This window comes from Myxocyprinus asiaticus, chromosome 28 (assembly GCF_019703515.2).
Source record: "Myxocyprinus asiaticus isolate MX2 ecotype Aquarium Trade chromosome 28, UBuf_Myxa_2, whole genome shotgun sequence".
NCBI lineage: Eukaryota > Metazoa > Chordata > Actinopteri > Cypriniformes > Catostomidae > Myxocyprinus > Myxocyprinus asiaticus.
This window is the reverse complement of record NC_059371.1, coordinates 26,310,989-26,330,017: the sequence shown is the minus strand read 5'-3', so window position 1 is coordinate 26,330,017 and position 19,029 is coordinate 26,310,989. Positions and strand designations below refer to the sequence as shown.

The window sequence follows — 19,029 nt, the reverse complement described above, 5'->3', positions numbered from 1 at the left end:
ACAAAGTACACCCACATACATGCATACACTGAAAAAGCGAAGTGACACTTGTTCAGAAGGGTGTGTTTAGGCCACTGGCACTTACACGTCATGAGTTTTGCAATATATCTGTGCATGAAAAGTAGTGGAACTGTAGTGAGTCAGATCAATTAAGTGTTAGGGGACCAGTTATTGCGACTCTCTGCACTGTTTTTCAATCATTTTTCTATGTAAACATGATGCTAGATGTCTTTTATCGTTGCTTCACATCTCATTGTTTTTTTTCAAGGTCATGCCTAAATATAGTGATGTTCTTTTGAACTGATTTTTTTAAGTGACTAAATCACACTGATTCGCAAATCTTTGTTGGATCACCCAACTGTAAGGACTTTGAAGGAGTAAAAGGTTAATAATTAATATTATTCATAAACAGCATTATTAATATCGGTTACACTATAGTTAGTGATACTCTTAACAATAATTGTTAACAATAATGAATGATAAACAACATTTAATGCATTTGACATTTAATGCAATCTATTAACCTAATAGTGAAAATCCTGTGATTAACAGCAGTTTCACTATAAATTTCTAAATTCAATGCGGGATGTCTGAGAACATTTTTGATTCCTTGTGAATGCTTTTTTTTAACCGTTTTCTGAAATGAACCATCCGAGTGAACCAGTTTGTTAAAATAAATCAGACTTCACAACGCTAGTCTAGAAACGAATACTCGACCTTGGAAAAGTCTTGCAAGAGTTGCATTAGATATTCATACAGTGTCTTTGTTTATTTTGAGTCCCACAGAAACTGTACCATAACCCTAATCTTAAACCTACCCCTGCAGGTAACCATAACCTTAGTAGCAGCAAATGCGAATCTCAAAGACTTTCCAGATTGAGGGTTCCTTTCCAGACTGGACCTTTTTTCACTATCTCGCACCTCCTTTTCCATTGTTTTTCCATGTAAACATGTGCCAGATGGACAAACCTCGACTTTTAAAGATTTATCTTGAGACGTCTGCATTCTGTTCCATTCGTTGTGCTGCGTCCAGCTCTTTGTTTACGCAAAAACGTGTTCTGTCTGAACAGCCCCTTAATGAATGAATGTGTGTGTTACAGAGAGATGAGTGACAGAGGGAGTAAAAGGTAAAAACAGGATCTGCCTATAAAAGGCTTATACACACATCAGAGTCCTGAACATGTGGGAAAGGCAAAAGAAAAGCAATTAAATGAGAAGAGAGGATTAGAATAGAACATTCTTGACAAGGAAACCCAGAAAAGACTTGGTATTAAAGAGCGTATTGTCCCTCAGCGGCCCTGTTGTGATCAACCATCAAGTGTCTGAAGTCATGTTATTTTAAAACCGGTGTGATTTGTCTTAAGTGGCCTGCCATCGTATGCAGCTCAGCTCTGGACTGATAAAACTAAGGGCGCCAGTGAAGTGTGACAGCCACCCCTCGTGTCTCGACCTCGGTCACCCTTGGCAGTCAGTGTGTACCAGCAGTGGCCGTCCCTGCTTCTCGTATCCCATTTGAGTTTGTCTGACTTGCTGGAGAGACACAAAAATACACAATGGTGTTGACTGTTCTAAAATGGTTACAAAAAGCAATGCACACCTTTTAGGTGTCTGACTTTTTGAATGCCTCTGAAGATTAATGATATTTATGTATGCCCGCAGGCAGTCATCATGTTGACAGTATAAAATCCTCAAATGATCACTTACAAAACATTACCATGTTATTACAATGTTTTTGGGTCATGTACCATGGCAGTACCATTTTTGTTGGTCATTGTGACAAGGTTCTTTGTTTATCTCAAGGAGAAAGCGGGAGCCGGGTAACAATCCAATGTGAGTCTTTTATTTGTTCTCAAAAATGTTATGCTTTATAGCGGAATGCTCTCCAATACACACTCTCGCTGAAAGCTCAGCTTTCTCTCTCTTCCGGTGGTCTGGATCGCCCTTTAAATCACCCTCCGCTCTCACTGCAACCACAAAACAGCTGTTAGAGGTGATTTCCCACAGGTGCCAACACTTACTGTACTCACTCCCTAGGCCTCGCTCTCCACAGATGTCGCTCAGCCACGCCCCCATCACCACATACCCCCATTGCCTACTCAGCCCTGGAAGCCACCCGGCCTGTCACTTACCCCCCTCCCATTCCTGGAGAGGAATTCCGCAACAGCCATCTGCGCCCCCAGCCTGTGGACCACCATCGCAATTAAAAGGCTAGAGAGCTAGATACCAACGGGTGATCCGCACGTTGGTATCCTTCATGCGATGGAGCCACTTGAGCGGGACGTGGTCCAAACAGAGGGTGAAAGCACGTCCCAACAGATAGTACCGGAGGGTGAGGACTGCCCACACTCCTCTTTTTTTGTGATGATTGTGCTGTACTTAGGTCTCTCTCATCAAGAGCTTGCGACTAATGTACAGCAGAGGGCGTTCCTCCCCTTCCACTATCTGGGACAGTACCGCTCCCAACCCCCTGTCCGATGCATCCGTCTGCAAGATAAAAGGGAGAGTGAAGTCAGGAGAGTGTAATAACAGCCCGCCACAAAGTGCAGCTTTCACTTGCGTGAACGTCTGTTGAAGCCCATATACCATACTTCCACCCGTCCAAATGCACACTTCTTAGGGTTTGCCATGAGTCCCGCCCATCTCAATGACTTCAGGACAGCCCTCAGATGCTGCAGGTGCCTCTGCCAATCATTACTTTAAATAATGATGTCATCCAGATAGGCTGTGGCGTAAGTGGCGTTCGGACTGAAGATCCTGTCCATGAGCCGTGAAATGTGGCCGGGCCCCAGACAAACCAAAAGGAAGGGTGACAAATTGGAGTAAGCCAAACGGTGTGGAAAATGCAGTTTTTTTCATGGGACATGGGAGTTAAGGGGATCTGCCAATATCCCTTTAAGTCCAGTGTTGAATAAAAGCGAGCCACGCCTAACTGATCGAGCAGTTCATCAATCCGAGGCATCGGGTATGCATCAAACTTAGACACCACATTGACTTCTCTATAATCAACACAGAACCGGACCAAGCTGTCACTCTTCGGAACCAACACCATTGGGCTGGCCCAGTCACTGTGGGATCCTTCTATTACCCCCATATCCAACATTACCTTTAATTCTTCCCGAACCACTTTTTTTGTGTTCGGGTAAACGGTAGGGATGACTACGTACCACTACCCCTGGGGTCGTCTCGATATGGTGCTCAATGAGATTCATATGACCGGGAAGAGGCAAGAACACGTCTGAGAATTCTCCTTGCAACCTGGCAACCTCTGTGACTTGTGACGGTGAGAGGTGGTCACCGCAAGTGACTCGATCGGTGGCTTTTAAGTTCGCCTCTGGTCCGAGCTCCTCCCTCTCCAGAAGCACTGTCGCCAAAGTCACGGGGACCGCCTCTCTCCATGGTTTTAGGAGATTAAGGTGGTAAATCTGACGTGCTCCACCTCTATCCGTTCGTTTAACCTCATAATCGATTTCCCCGACTCGCCGTGTAACCTCAAAAGGCTCTTGCCACTTGGTGAGTAATTTAGAGCTCGATGTGGGGAGTAATACAAGAACTTTATCTCCCAGTGTAAATTCCCGTAGCCGAATACCCCTATTATACGGCCGGTTTTGACATTCTTGAGCCTGGAGCAAATTCTCCTGTGTTAAATTCCCCAGTGTGTGGAGTTTTGCTCTCAGGTCAAGAACGTATTGAATTTTTGTTTTTGCTGTTTGATGGTCCCTCCTCCCAATTTTCCCATAGGACGTCAAGCATGACGCGCGGTCGACACCTTACAATAATTCAAATGGTTAGAACCCCATGGAGGCTTGGGGGACCACTCGAATTGCAAATAATGGCCCGACGAGGTCCATACCAATTCATTCGAAGGGGACCTCGATCAATGGAAGGGGGTGTAATGGCACTCTTGGGGCAGCTGGCGGATTCACCAGCTGACATTTACGGCATGCCGCACACTGCGAACATCCTCATGAATGCCCAGCCAATAGAAACAGCCATTAGATGGTTCAGTGTTTTTTCCTGCCCTAAGTGACCCGCCATCAGATTATAATGAGCCTTCTGGAATAACTTTTGCTGATGGCTGTTCGGTACTAACAACTGGGTTATATTCTCTTTTGTCTGAGCATCCTGCGTCACTCGATACAACCGATCCTTAATGATTGCAACATATGGATATGCTAATGCAATGTCTGGCTGGAGGCATTGACCATCAAACACTTTCACTTGATCAAAGGCGTGCTTAAGGGTCTCGTCTCGCATCTGCTCCAGAGGGAAATCCCCTGCAGGGAATCCTCTATGGGCTGCAGGTGCCGGCACTTCCTCCTCCCTTATGGCTTCCTGACGCAGAGCTGACATAGACGGCCCTGGCTCCGCCTCCCCAGCCAGTGAATCGCAAACCAAACACTGAAACACCGAAACACTTTGTTACAGGACCCATCCACGCACATTCTCCTCAATAAAGCAGTAAATGCTAGCCAATTCATACTCAAGATTAGTGGGTGGGTGAGGTGGTAATTAACCGCAGCATCTACACTATGCTTTTGTCCCCGAAATTGAACAGGTAATCAGAATATCCCCGTGCACAGACCTTACCTTCACCCACCAGCTTGTATCCAAAGCCTCAGACTGAATCAAGCTTTGGTGAATGAAGGTTTGACTACAACCTGAATCCACCAAGACTTGATATGTACCCCCCTTTATACTCACAGGTATCAGGTATGCCCAGGTTCCCCGCAGCTCCAGCAGACCGGCCCAGACTTCACACCCATGGCAGCGGATTCATTAGCCTGTTGGGGAAAGCGGAGAGGATTAGGAGAAGCCAGCAGGATGAATAGCCCACGGGACCGGGGAACCAGTTTTAGGAGAGGAGTTTCCCATTTCCGGGGAACAGGTTGAGGGAGAGGAGAGGGAGAGAGTGACAGAACAGGGCTCGCCATCCCCCATATACACCGATATATGGTCCTCAGCCAACTGGATCGCCTCCTCCAGCGACGCTGGATGGTGGCACTGGACCCACTTCGCCATACCCTTCAGCAGCCGGGAGACGAACTGCTCCAGCACCATGATGTTGATGACTTCGTCGGCATCGCCTTCCTCCTCAGCCAGCAACCACCTCCGGCAGGCGTCGCGGAGCTGTTATGCAAAGGCAAACAGGTGGCCGACCTCGCTCAGCTTCAGTATGTGGAAACGCTTGCTTTGCTGTTCCGGGCAGCGGCCGACCTGTTGCAGGATGGCTTTCTTCAAATCAGAATACTCCAGGAGGTTGGCAACCATGAGTTGTTGTGCCACGAGTTGGGCTTCCCCAGACAGCAGCGGCAGAAGATGGACTGCCCACTGCAAGCACGGCTCTGGCTGTGTGCTCGAAGAGCTCCAGGAAGGCCTCTGGGTCGTCCTGTGATGCCATCTTAGCGAGTGTCACATGGGGTACTGCTGCTGGGGGCGCGGCTGAAGCCCCCCACCTGGGGCAGCAAGTTCCGCAACACCCGCCGGTCCTCCGCTTGGGCCTGGAGGAGCACCTTGAATCGCCTCTCCTGCTCCTTCCGCAGTTCCATGAGGGCCTGGTGTTGCTCTTGGTGGATGCTGGCGAGGGACTTGAAGACTTCTTCCAGCAGCGAGGATGTCGTGGCAGCGTATCCTTCTCCATCCCGGGTTTCAGCACCAGTGTTACAAGGTTCTTTGTTTCTCTCAAGGAGGAAGCGGGAGCCGGGTAACAATCCAATGTGAGTCTTTTATTTGTACACACAAATTTTATGCTTTATAACGGAATGTTCTTTAACACACACTCTCGCTGGAAGCTCGGCTCTCTCTCTCCTCCGGCAGTCTGGATCTTTAAATCACCCTCCGCTCTCACTGCAACCACAAAACAACTTTTAGAGGTGATTTCCCACAGGTACCAACCCTTACCATACTCACTCTCTCAGCCTTGCTCTCCACAGATGTTGCTCGGCCACGCCCCCATCACCAGTCATGTACCATGAAAATACCATGTATTTGTTTGTTTGTTTTGTTTGTTTGTTTGTGTGTTTTGTCATTTTTGTTTTGGCAGTACCATGTGTTTTTGAACATGGTGCCATGATAATAATACCATATTGGTTGGTAAGGTATTATTGCAATGCCATGTTTTGTTTGGTCATATACCATGGTAGTACCAAGTTTTTTGTTTTTTATTTGTACTATGGTACTACTTTGTGTTTTTGGACATGGTGCCTTGGTAATACCAGCTTTGTTGGTCATGTACCATGGTAATACCATGTTTTATTGATAATGTACCATTATTGTATCTTTTTTTTTACTTTTACCATGATAGTTCTATGGTGTATGTCAAATCTAATGATCTTGCTCATAATTTGTTGTGCTCATAATTGTTTTTGAACACTGAGCAGTTCAGCAGTACAGTCTGTGAGGGTGTTCTGCTGATGAATGTGATGCAGTGGGGGTCCAGATCAGGCTGTCCAGTGCCAGCATTTTGCTATACACAGTCTGTTTTTGTTGCTCTGCAGTGGAGGATTCAGTTTCATGTTCTGGAGTTTGGTAGCAAATGGCATTCTGTATGCAGTGCTTCTTCTTGAGTTAATTGAAGTGATTCTCAATCGATCTTTTGGGTATTGATTGCCCTCTGGTGGATATTTTAGGCCAGTACAGTTCACCTGAATTATACACTGAAAGTGATTTAGGAATTTAGAAACACATATTGAAGATATTTACTCTGAGGTCTATAACACCTTTATAAAACTGACCATCTACTATAATATAATGAAATATATGAATGAAATTCATTTCGTCAGAATACACAGATACTTTTGAATGATGCTCTTTGCTGCCATATGCTGTAGTTACAGTATCTATCAACAGGGGCTAATGGGGCCATGTTTACCATACCCCTTGGTATTTAGAGTCGTATACAGTGTAGTCTTTAACCACTCTCTTCTATTTCTACAGCTCTTAAGTGTAATTGCACAGCTTGTGAGAAGACCGGTTATGTGTGCGAGACCGATGGGGCCTGCATGACCTCCACCTCCTACATCAGTGGTCAGGAGGAGCAGCACGTACGAATATGTCTGCCTCGTGTCAGCCTGCAACCACCAGGACAGCCCATCTACTGCCTGAGCTCCAAGGGCCTGCTCAACACACACTGCTGTTATACAGATTTCTGCAACAGCATTGACCTACAAGTGCCCAATGGTAGGCTAAATTATCAATGTGTAATGGTCTCTAAGAAATACTATAAGTACCCTATTCATTTGACTGTCTAGGCATGACTGAAACCAGAGTGTGGTAATGTGTATTTTACCTCTTTATCTCACAGGGATTCCTGAAGGTAACAGCTGGACAGGCTCAGGGGGCAGCTGGGGTCCAGTAGAGCTGGTGGCTGTGATCGCAGGTCCAGTTTTTCTCTTCTGTCTGCTACTTATCGTGGGAGTGCTTGTTTTTCAGTACCACCAACGGAACTATAACCATCGGCAGCGACTTGACGTGGAAGATCCATCTTGTGATCATCTCTACTTGGCCAAAGACAAGACCTTACAGGACCTCATCTTTGATCTGTCCACCTCGGGTTCAGGGTCTGGTAAGTCACAACCTTGATTTTCTCTTTGTAAGCCTGAAAGTGTTTTAGATCCTGTTTACACCTCGTATTAACATCTGTCTTGGGTGATCTGACCACAAGTGCTCAGGTGGGAGAGAATCTGTCTCCTGTGACCACATTTTGAGGGAAGTCACACTGTTTCTTCCAGATATGCTTCCAAGATTTGATCTCAATGCAAACATAACATTTTGAGTGGAATGTTTGGTTATTTTTGTCTAGCTTCAATGCTGGATCTATGGGGGTGGGCAAGAGGCCATTGGCCCCCCAAAGTTTGGAACCTAGTACTGGTCTAGCTCCTGTAATACCTGAAATTCAGTTCAGATGCACATGCTCCATGTGATTTTTCTTTGCCAGGCCCCAACAAAATCTGCTGACTTTTTTCGCACTTATGTGTTGATTTTGTGCAGAATTCTGTGGAATTTCTTTAAACTTATTTAAATTTGTTATTAAATGGATATTAAGGAATTCACTATTGTTGATAGTCTCAAGGATCATCAGATTAGCCCAAATATTTAATAAACAAAAATGCAAGGGTCAGGGTCGTGAAGAAATTCTGCAAAAATCTGCAGAGCTTTCTTCAGAGATTAACACATACTGATGTCATACTAACGATCACTGGCAAAAAAATTCAGACAAGTGCTTTTCCACAATTTTCAGTTGGACAACTAATTGCTTTGTTATTTCCCATGTATACAACCAAATTTAGTGCAATGAATGAGAGAGTGAGTAGACAGTGGTTTTTTTTGTTTTTTTTGCTGTTGTCCAGGATGAATTCGTGTTTACACTACAAATACATGTTCTGACTACCTCCGAATGTGGTTTGAGTGATTGGATTGGAGTGGTGACCATTTACATCTGTATTTAGTACTGTCCAAAGCTGATTTTAGTACCAGATGTAAAGTGGATCTTGGTGCATGAGGGTTTTTGCATGTGTACTGATGAATTATTGTTATTGCAGGTCTGCCCCTATTTGTTCAGCGGACAGTAGCTAGGACAATCGTACTGCAGGAGATCATAGGTAAAGGGCGTTTTGGGGAGGTATGGAGGGGGAGATGGAGAGGAGGAGATGTGGCTGTGAAGATCTTCTCCTCCAGAGAGGAGCGCTCCTGGTTCCGTGAGGCTGAGATTTACCAGACCATCATGCTCCGGCATGAAAATATCTTGGGCTTCATTGCTGCTGATAATAAAGGTAGTATGCATCTATCAGTGTATTGATCCAGATAAATGTGTACTACACTCCCACTATGGAGGACCATTTCTGCCTAAATTAGAAATTAATAAGTAAATATATATTTAAAGAAATTTAAACAATGAAAAAAGTGTACATATAAACAAATACATGCCCAAATCTGACATAAATGTGTATTTATACTTTTATTTCCTTATTTATGTATTATTGGATTTATTTATTTCCATATTGCTGTATTTCCACATGTATTTATTTCCTAATTAATTTTTTGTACATTTATTTATTTGTACATGTATTTATTTCCACATTTTTATTTATTTCTACATTTATTTATTTCTACATTTCTGTGTCCATATGGTAATGAGGGGGCGTGCTTTCCACTTCAGGCACAGCAATCGAGCTCGGAGTGCTCCAGAGTGAAGTTTGTAGGCCACAGTGACATCTTGTGGTTGACCAAATTAAATGCACAAATGGGTGTGAACATGTATTAAGAAATTGTAAAATGTACCTGTGAGTGGAGCAAGTCTAATAGGAATTGAATTGTCTGTATTAAATGAATGACTTATACTGTAGGTGGGCAAAATGACCAAAATCTCATATCACTACTGTTTGACTAATTTTATATCTTTGTAACTCTGTGTACCTAGAGTGACCATACATGTACAGACTCGGCCAGGATTTCTAAAATGTAAAAAAGCAGCGCGTTCACATGAAATGATCCAGTATCAATTAATGCAAATGCGGATGTTGATGATAGCAGCAGCTTGCCTTTATTCAGGTCCGGGCAGAGCGCATATAGAAAGTCAAACAAGGCAGCTCGTGGAGGGTGGCAAAGGGGCGGAGAGAGAGACAGAGACGCACGGCTATTCATTCAGAATTATCACGGCCAGATCAACATGTCATTAATACATATGTAACCAATTAGGCCTACTCTAATAAATAAATACATGTAAAATAAATAAATGTAGAAAAAATAAATTAGGAAATAAAGAAATCCAATAATACAAAAGGAAATAAAAGTACAAATATTCATGTATGTCAGATTTTAACATGTATTTATTTATATGTACACTTGAGGGGAAAAAAATGTTTTTAAATATATATTTCTTTATTTATTAATTTATAATTTAGGCAGAAATGGTCCTCCATATCACACCTCAATAGTCTTCATCAAGCATATAAGTCTAAGGTTTCTCCTTAAATCTCACCCAATTTTTCTCCGTTACTTAGACAATGGCACATGGACACAACTGTGGCTAGTCTCAGACTACCATGAACACGGCTCATTATTTGACTATCTCAACCACTATTCTGTTACAATCGAGGGCATGATAAAGATATCGCTCTCAGCTGCCAGCGGATTGGCACATCTGCATATGGAGATACTGGGCACACAGGGTAAATACAAATTAATTAATTAGACACAACAGCATATGAACTGTAAGATCACTCAATTCCTGGACTCACAAAACTGATCTAAACTGTGACTGTCCCCTTCCACAGGGAAACCAGGCATTGCACATCGTGACCTCAAATCTAAAAACATCCTGGTGAAAAAGAATGGTACTTGTGCCATAGCAGATCTGGGGCTCGCTGTACGGCACGAGTCCATCACTGACACTATAGACATCGCACCCAATCAGAGGGTCGGCACCAAAAGGTAAAACTACTGTTATCCACTGCAGCTGCTTTCTGAAACAACACGTTACTGCAAATATGTAAAGTTACTTGGCATAACAATTGTGTACAGCATTATTAAACGTGAATAATTTTAATTTTTAGATATATGGCCCCAGAGGTACTAGATGAAACTATCAACATGAAACATTTTGATTCTTTCAAGTGTGCTGATATATACGCTTTGGGACTGGTATACTGGGAGATTGCACGACGGTGTAATGCTGGAGGTGAGAAAAGGAACTTGCATATAGCTTGACTTATCCTCCACTTTTAAGAACTATGGTTTTTAAGCCATGATTAATATGAGCACTTTCCCATTGGACTTGGAAATCTGATACAATTGGGCAGTAAATCTAATTCCTAATGGAAAGATTCCTTGCAAGGATTGAATTGAGCCATTCAAACAATGAACTTGTACCACAAGTATTGACTTGCATGATATCTTCACAGGCATCCATGAAGATTACCAGCTCCCATATTATGATCTGGTGCCCTCCGATCCCTCTATAGAGGAGATGAGGAAGGTGGTGTGTGACCAGAGACTACGACCCAATGTGCCCAACTGGTGGCAGAGCTACGAGGTAAAAATCGGCATGAACTCTAGTCAGCTTTGAAACTTATTCTGTTCAAAAACCTGCCACTTTAGGCCCTTGCACACTGCCTTGGAAATCAAAGAACGAATGTGTGTGACATAATTTAGAACAAAATCTGGCCAAAACTAAGGTGTTTTTGTGTTCATTTCGGTGGTTCGTAACAGCTCGACTCGGTGAAATTTCAGGAAAACATCTTACTGCCATTGGTCCACGTCATCTATAGGTGTGACCTGGAGCTCTACTTACTTTAAGGCAGATAGCTAATTCCTGTTTAGTCAGTTAAAATCAGTCAACATGAACACAACGGCGTATACATTTATTAGTGAACCTGTGCAAATGTACCTTCATCTGTAGGATTGTTCGCATAGAGACATTTTCCAAGAACATGACATGCATTTTTGTTTTATTAATTAGTCTAACAAAGGAATTAAATCTACTCAAAAACTCTTAAGTGCCCATTCACTCTTTTGTTTTATATGCTGCTTCACTCATATGCCATCTGCAGCCAAAAAGCCTTTCACACATCTGCCCATAGTAAGAGATGCGTATCATCATTCTTTTGTTTGTATTTTACCCATTAACACTCTTTTACATACCCATATATTCAGTATTATCAGTATCATTATAAATTACAATAACAGAGTATAATCGGTGCATCTTTCAGAATTCAGAATGTTACAACTTAAATATTTTCTACTACATATATATTTAAATCATCATCAAGTGGGGGTAGCTCAGCGAGTATTGACACTGACAACCACCCCTGGAGTCGTGAGTTGGAATCCAGGGCGTGCTAAGTGACTCCAGCCAGGTCTCCTAAGCAACCAAATTGGCCCGGTTGCTAGGGAGGGTAGAGTCACATGGGGTAACCTCCTCGTGGTCGCTATAATGTGGTTCTCGCTCTCGGTGGGGCGTGTGGTGAGATGTGTGTGGATGCCGCGGAGAATAGCGTGGGTCTCCATACACGCTACGTCTCTGCGGTAACGCGCTCAACAAGCCACGTGATAAGATGCACGGATTGACGGTCTCGGATGCTGAGGCAACTGAGATTCATCCTCCGTCACCCGGATTTAGGCGAGTCACTACGCCACCACGAGGACTTAGAGTGCTTTGGGAATTGGGCATTCTAAATTGGGGAGGAAAAAAAATCATCATCGAGTGGTTAAAAAAAAGCATGTTTTACTGATCTTGAGTGAATTCCACTCATAGAATAAGGCATGAAGTCAATGAAAACACCTTTTAATATTAGTGCCTGTTTTAATTCAGTGTTGGTGTAGTTACTGCAGTTTGCCTTTGTGCGGAGGCAGGTGTGCATTTATAGTAATTTTACAGTGGCTTCAAACTTGGTTGATCAAATCAGAGTCAGAACGGTTCTCAATTCAGGTGTTAGTTTGCAGGCAAAGTTTTGTTTTTGCCAGACATTGAGGATACAGTGAAATGATGGAAAGAGTCATCTTGTTTTGGGTCTCTCTACAGGCACTGAGAGTAATGGGGAAGATCATGCGAGAGTGTTGGTATGCCAACGGGGCTGCCCGTCTTACAGCTCTACGGATTAAGAAGACACTTTCTCAACTCAGTGTCCAAGAAGACCTTAAGATCTGAACCATGTGGGAGACTGCAGATCCCTATAGAGACACACAAGTGAATTAAAAAAAAAAAGACTTAAGCAAAAAGCAGCCTGCCAGTTTTAGTCCTCTTTTAACCTTTTCAAGTTGTGACGAGGCCTACCTCTTCATCTTAGATGAAACTACTGAGTGTCAGTCCATCCCAGCCCTGCTCTATTTCTCCATCTTTCCACCATCTTTTTAAGAAAGGTAACTTCAACATTTTCAATCATGGATAAACCTCCCAACCGCTGATGTCAGCACAACCTCCCTCCATGGACCTGCTTAAATTTTTTTTTTTTTTTTTTTTTGGCAGGAATGACAGGCATTTTGATTTGTTCACCTTTTATATTTAACCACTTCAATGTTTCATCCAGAATGGACTTTGCTGTGTGACTTCTTGAAAAAAATACATTTAGATTTCATTTGTTCATCCTCATTCACTAATATACTGTACATCACATTCCATCATAAATGTACAAGAATATATATATAGTGATCTGCTGCTGTTGTGAGAATGTGAAAAACTTGGATAACACTGTTTCCTTCTGTTACTAGCAATTCATGTTAAAAGCTAAGTGTAGCAAAGCAAAAATGCATTGCAGTTCTTTGTTCTTTCTTTAATTTTGTAAGAGGAGCAGAAAAATTATTTACTCCCAGCAGAACATGCAATGTATGCAATCCCTTTAAATACTCACAGGCACAGGCTTACCACACACCCCCCCCCCCAATACTAGAGTGCCAAAAATTTTTTAAATGTCTTAACTAATATAGTTAAACTTGTTGAAAACCCAGTAAACACACATTTTAAGTGGTCCTCACTAGTAAAAAAAGGTTCATAAATCAGCCAAATCATGTTTGGGTTTAAATCTACTGATGTACACAGGTTTCTGTGAGGGTTAGGTTTAGGCATAGGGTTGGGGTATAGAATATATAATTAGCCTGCTGTGCAATCAATGGAAGACTATGAGATGTCCTCACTAATATAGTGAAACAAACCTGTGTGTGTGTGTGTTTATGTTTAATTGTTTTGGGGGTTTTCAAATCTGTGTAAATGCTGAGTTCACTGTGGGATGATAGATTGCTCATGTTTAGTCATAACTTGCATTGTTCTTGATAAGGTCCATTATAACACCAGTGTTTTCAGTACTTGGAATATTAGTAATTTTGGCACATAAGAGAGTTGCATAAGGAAAGTCAAAAATTTTCCCCCCTTAAACTCCATTATTTTAATGGGAATGTTGTATAAATACTCTATAGGAAATGGAATGTTGGCATGAGAAACTGCACTGTTGTTTTAATGTTTGCTCTGCTCTGTGTCCTTTAGGGATGTAGTAGCACCACTTCACAAAACATATGAAGTATTGAAGTATAATATTGCATCTTTCTGTTTGCTTTTATTATAACACTTGTATTGCTCTGGTTTGCCATGCATTGAAGAGTTATTCAATTTAATTTAAATGTACTACTGAATGTTTCCTTGTGATTTTTGTGTTTGCTTTTTGCCAAGACAAATCACTTAACATTGTAAACAGCAACATTTCATCATTAGCTCATCCCTAGAATGCCAATTTCACCACTGCCTCCACCCCTTACAAACCTAAAGCATAGTCTGCACCCACATCTTGTTCATTTTCAATTCAAGGGTTTACATAATTGTAGAAATGCTGAGAGCAGGGGTCCTATATTATGTGTAAGATACATATGGCAGGATCTGTTGTAGTCCATTTCTGATTGGCGTGTGCGTTTTATGTTGTACAGGCCATATCTTATGAATCTGTTCTCTGTAGATAAGAGTATGTTTGACGACAGTAGCATGATTTCATGAAACTGTACTTTCACTTGAATTGAGAATGCCTAAAACTAACAATTCTGACTGAACTTTTTATCATGGTGCTCTACGTCATACACTGGGAATTCTGTCCTTAGAAATGTAATGACAAGGAGAGAAAAAAAATGCAGGCTAGTTGTTCCGCTGTTATTTATATTGCGTTTGCTATTTTTTTTCTCCACAACTTTTTGCAATTGTGTTTATGTACTCACCTTTGATTAGGATGAGGAAAGACATTTAGATGATACTGGATTGGCACAAGTTGTGGTTATTGCTACTTTGTGGAGGAAATTGTCAAATATTTGTCCATTAGTTCTGACAAATGTACATAAATGGTATACAGTAATAAAGTCTTTTTTCCTATCTGTGTTTCATTGTTTCCAATAGCTTTAGTCCACTGACCACTTTGTTTTTCAGTAAACTGTATTTACTTTAACCCAATAATTATGACATCACCTCCCTTATAAGATAATGCTATTCAAAGTGAAATACGAAAAGAGTTTCTAAGCTAGCAAATCAAAGTTAAGCCTTACAATCGTACACTTATTCATGAAAATTATGCCCGGTGTGCAAATTTATATTTAAAATGCATTTTATTTTCCTTTACAAGAAATAAAGCAGAGACAAAGAAATAAATGGGTTGGGAGGGTAGGGGGACAGCCGTATATAAAGAGATGCAACCTCTGATGTCAAAAAATATGTACAATTCAAAATTATATTCATACAAAACATGCCACATACAATAAAAATGATCATTTATTCATCTTCCCTAAAAGTAGCTCTGCTGTACAGTTGCAGCATCTTTTTTTTAAAAAAGTATGTCAGGTTCAAAGCAAAATTAGTATCTATTCTTTAATTACAACATTTGTAGAGAGACCTTAAGTTAAGATATTTATATAACAAAAGGGGGCAAGAGTTACTTGGGCTAAAATCCAGTGAGCATCTTTGTTAAATAGACTACCCTTAAACGAAAACAGAAGTTAACTGCATCCAATACTAGCTCTGAAACATCTGATGTATAAATAAAAATAATTTTGAGTGCAATTCACATGCAATTATGGAGAGATTGCTGATTAATGAAGTCAAACCACACTTCGGCTATGAGGCATTTACACAAGTCATATAAAACATTCACTTCTACAGGAAGGAAAGGAGGGGGGGAAAAACAACAGGACACGAATCAAAACCAGTATCATCTTGGGAGCTTCAAGATTTTCCATTTACTGTATATACTAATAAAACTGTCACTGATTCAAGGACAGGGTTCAGTAATTCACAAGCAGTCGCATAAATAAAAGAAATATACGTGAACAATATTACATAAATACACAAATGCTATGCACCATTTTACTGCTTTTCATTCAAAAAGTATCTATTTCCATGAAGAACAACCTTCTAACATGAATCCCATCTTAAATGTTTGTCTCATTCACCACAACCACTCAAGTGACCAAAGAGACACACCCTCGTTTAGTTACACTATATATGGTCTTGTAGGAAAAAAGCAGATAGAAAAAAAAAAAAAAAAAGTTAAAATGCAAAAAAACACTCTGGTTCATATACATAAAGATATTACTTAGTTTGCCATTTTACATATATTTGTAGTTATATACACATTTATTTTTTTCTGATAAAATATCCAGTGGTTGCTTTTTTCAGGAATTTTATTTCTCTACAATTTTGAATTTGTTTAAAAAGGGGCTGGATAAAGAGTTTAGTCCCCTATTATGTACAGTTTATACATTTTGCATTTACTTTTAATGTGAGGTCATAAGTCAGGGGAGAAAGGAACAAAGTAGCTTGGGCTATGTTGGAGACTTTGTTCAACTCCCTTTGAAATTTAACTGCTTTAAATTAATTTAATATAAAAGAAAATAGAAATGCCCTTTTTAAGTCTCCCTCTGACACTGCGTCAAGCCTGTAGACTGTGCTACCATTATCAAACCACAATACATAGATTAAATACACTAGCTGTCGGCAGGCAGAGATACTTACTACAGTAAGTTTACAACAGTCCACTATCACAGAAGGGAAGAGGCTTACACCTATCGGTCCTGGATTGGAGTGATGAGATCGAAATGGAGATCTAATGAACACAGAATATAAGGACTCAAGATGGGAATACATGTCAAATGCAGTGGCAGTCTTGCATCACTAGTTACCTTTTGTTTGCCAAGTAACTTTTTACAAAAAAAAAAAAAAAAAAAAAAAGATAAATTGCACCCATATGGATCTGCGTCATCTCAAACTTTACGCTGTGGCCCTTGTCATCCATCACTAACATAATTTGCTCCATTATTAAGAATGAAAGGATCTGGATGAGCGTTTATACACAAAACATGATCTGCTGAGACAGAGAAACAGGTACATTGTATCTACAGTCCGATAAGGTGGCATTGGAGACACCCGTTTGAGTTTTGATTGCTCTAAGTAATGCATCATCATTTTGGAACTGTCATGTATTGTATTTCATTTATATAATCAAATAATAGTTGCATTGGCTCACTACTGTAATCATTAGAAATCATCAGAAAGCAAAATATAGATTGGAGCAAGCCTGCTGCTGAAGTTTCCCTGCTTATCTGAGAAGGCAATTGCCATGGACACATTCCTGCCTTCCCCTTTCCACAGTAGCACTTAACAGTTTATTACAAAGCAGTGACTTCCCACAAACTCAATGAGGTAGACTGGGTGAAATAAATCCACCTTTTAACTCAATATAATAAAACTTCTGGTGCCTTTGAGCCACAGGTCAATAGTATTTCAACATTATCATATCTCATCAATCATAGATACAAAGTTCTAAGCAGAGCCACTCCAGGATTGTCTTGCCAATGTCCACAATGTCAATCTTCTTTGATGATTTGATAGGAGAGCATTTTTCTGGGGTCACGGGATGGTAGCAGGAAGTATAGGTCCAAGCTAAAGTGTATTAGTTCCTTTTTGAGTACTTACATGGCTTTAATCAAATATCTTCACTGAGTTCTCATCTAAGTGTATTGATATGCTATAGTTTGTTATTTTGGTAGATGCAGCAGGGACTGATTAAAGCCAGAGTCAGCTTATTGTAGGAGGAAACAGTAGAGGAAGTAGAGTTGCTTTTGGCAGAGGTGAATTTAATCAACAAGAAAGATTCAAGCAGGTCCAATACCTTTGAGCTCATCTGTAAAGGTTGTGGCATCAAATCTTCAATGCTTTGGCTCCTGTGAAAAACAAAGTCCTGTCTTTCAGGTAAGTGAGAGTGAACTTGTCTTCCTTAATTCAGAACAGCTTATTATCTGGATAGTAAGAATATAACGGGCTTTGGCGCAGGAGTGTTCTGGCACCAGGGAGCAAAGACAGGTCTGATTCTTTCTCTGTCCCTGTTAGTTCATCCACTTTCTGCAATTCCAGGCTCCACAATGGCAGGGGATCTTGTGCTGATCGTCCTCGAAGTCAAACTGATAGTCATACGTCAGCTACAATAAAACCATTTAGAGAAAAGAGAGAGTTATAGAGTGAACCAGTACTGCCAAATTAAAGAAATGGCTCAACCAAAAATAACAATTCTGTCATTATTTACTCAACCTCAAATCATTCCAAATCCATGACTCTCAAATCATTGATCAACTCAAGTAAACAGGGCCCAAATAAAATATGGCCTCAAAGGTCATGACACAAGAAATATTGAGGTTTGATATTATTGATGTGTCGCTGTATTTGATTTGGGCTCTGTATACATTAGTTGCTTAATCATTTGATTTGAGTGTGACTTAAATTTCAGTATGTTCATCATACAAAGTGACTGTATGCCTTCAGATGACTTAAAATATAATTTACAAATCACACTGACTACTTGTGACAATTCTGAGTGCTTTTTTTATGCTTTAAAGTGAGTCTCCATTAACTGCTATTGTACAGGTGCATCTCAATAAATTAGAATGTAGTGGAAAAGTTCATTTAATTCAGTAATTCAACTCAAATTGTGAAACTCGTGTATTAAATAAATTCAATGCACACAGTTTTTTGAAAATCAAAGTCACTGCACCCATTTACCAAGAAATTTTAGAGCACTTCATGCTTCCTTCTGCTGACCAGCTTTTTAAAGATGCTGATTTACCTGCCCACACTGCCAAAAGCACCAAAAGTTGGTTAAATGACCATGGTGTTGGTGTGCTTGACTGGCCAGCAAACTCACCAGACCTGAACCCCATAGAGAATCTATGGGGTATTGTCAAGAGGAAAATGAGAACCAAGAGACCAAAAAATGCAGATGAGCTGAAGGCCACTGTCAAAGAAACCTGGGCTTCCATACCACCTCAGCAGTGACACAAACTGATCACCTCCATGCCACGCCGAATTGAGGCAGTAATTAAAGCAAAAGGAGCCCCTACCAAGTATTGAGTACATATACAGTAAATGAACATACTTTCCAGAAGGCCAACAATTCACTAAAAATGTTTTTTTTATTGGTCTTATGATGTATTCTAATTTTTTGAGATAGTGAATTGGTGGGTTTGTTAAATGTGAGCCAAAATCATCACAATTAAAAGAACCAAAGACTTAAACTACTT

General features: G+C 40.9%; 2 protein-coding genes across 9 annotated transcripts in view; one reads left to right on the top strand and one right to left on the bottom strand.

Annotated features, from left to right (window-relative positions):
* The window catches only part of acvr1ba (activin A receptor type 1Ba), a 34,260-nt gene extending 19,421 nt beyond the window's left edge, over positions 1–14,839 (top strand). The window contains exons 2-9 of the mRNA XM_051660336.1: positions 6,934–7,176; positions 7,301–7,561; positions 8,538–8,768; positions 9,999–10,166; positions 10,272–10,428; positions 10,551–10,675; positions 10,899–11,029; positions 12,518–14,839. Of these exons, the coding sequence (XP_051516296.1) occupies positions 6,934–7,176; positions 7,301–7,561; positions 8,538–8,768; positions 9,999–10,166; positions 10,272–10,428; positions 10,551–10,675; positions 10,899–11,029; positions 12,518–12,643 (1,442 nt within the window). The 3' untranslated portion in view covers positions 12,644–14,839. The remainder of the gene's footprint in view (positions 1–6,933; positions 7,177–7,300; positions 7,562–8,537; positions 8,769–9,998; positions 10,167–10,271; positions 10,429–10,550; positions 10,676–10,898; positions 11,030–12,517) is intronic.
* A 211-nt stretch (positions 14,840–15,050) lies between these two features.
* LOC127418716 (histone-lysine N-methyltransferase 2D-like) overlaps positions 15,051–19,029 on the bottom strand; it is a 56,196-nt gene continuing 52,217 nt past the window's right edge. For 7 of the 8 annotated variants that reach the window (XM_051659438.1, XM_051659437.1, XM_051659439.1 and 4 more), the window contains one exon: positions 15,051–17,934. In XM_051659438.1, the coding sequence (XP_051515398.1) occupies positions 17,842–17,934 (93 nt within the window). In that variant the 3' untranslated portion in view covers positions 15,051–17,841. The remainder of the gene's footprint in view (positions 17,935–19,029) is intronic. The other variant, XR_007893539.1, reaches the window with a different exon arrangement.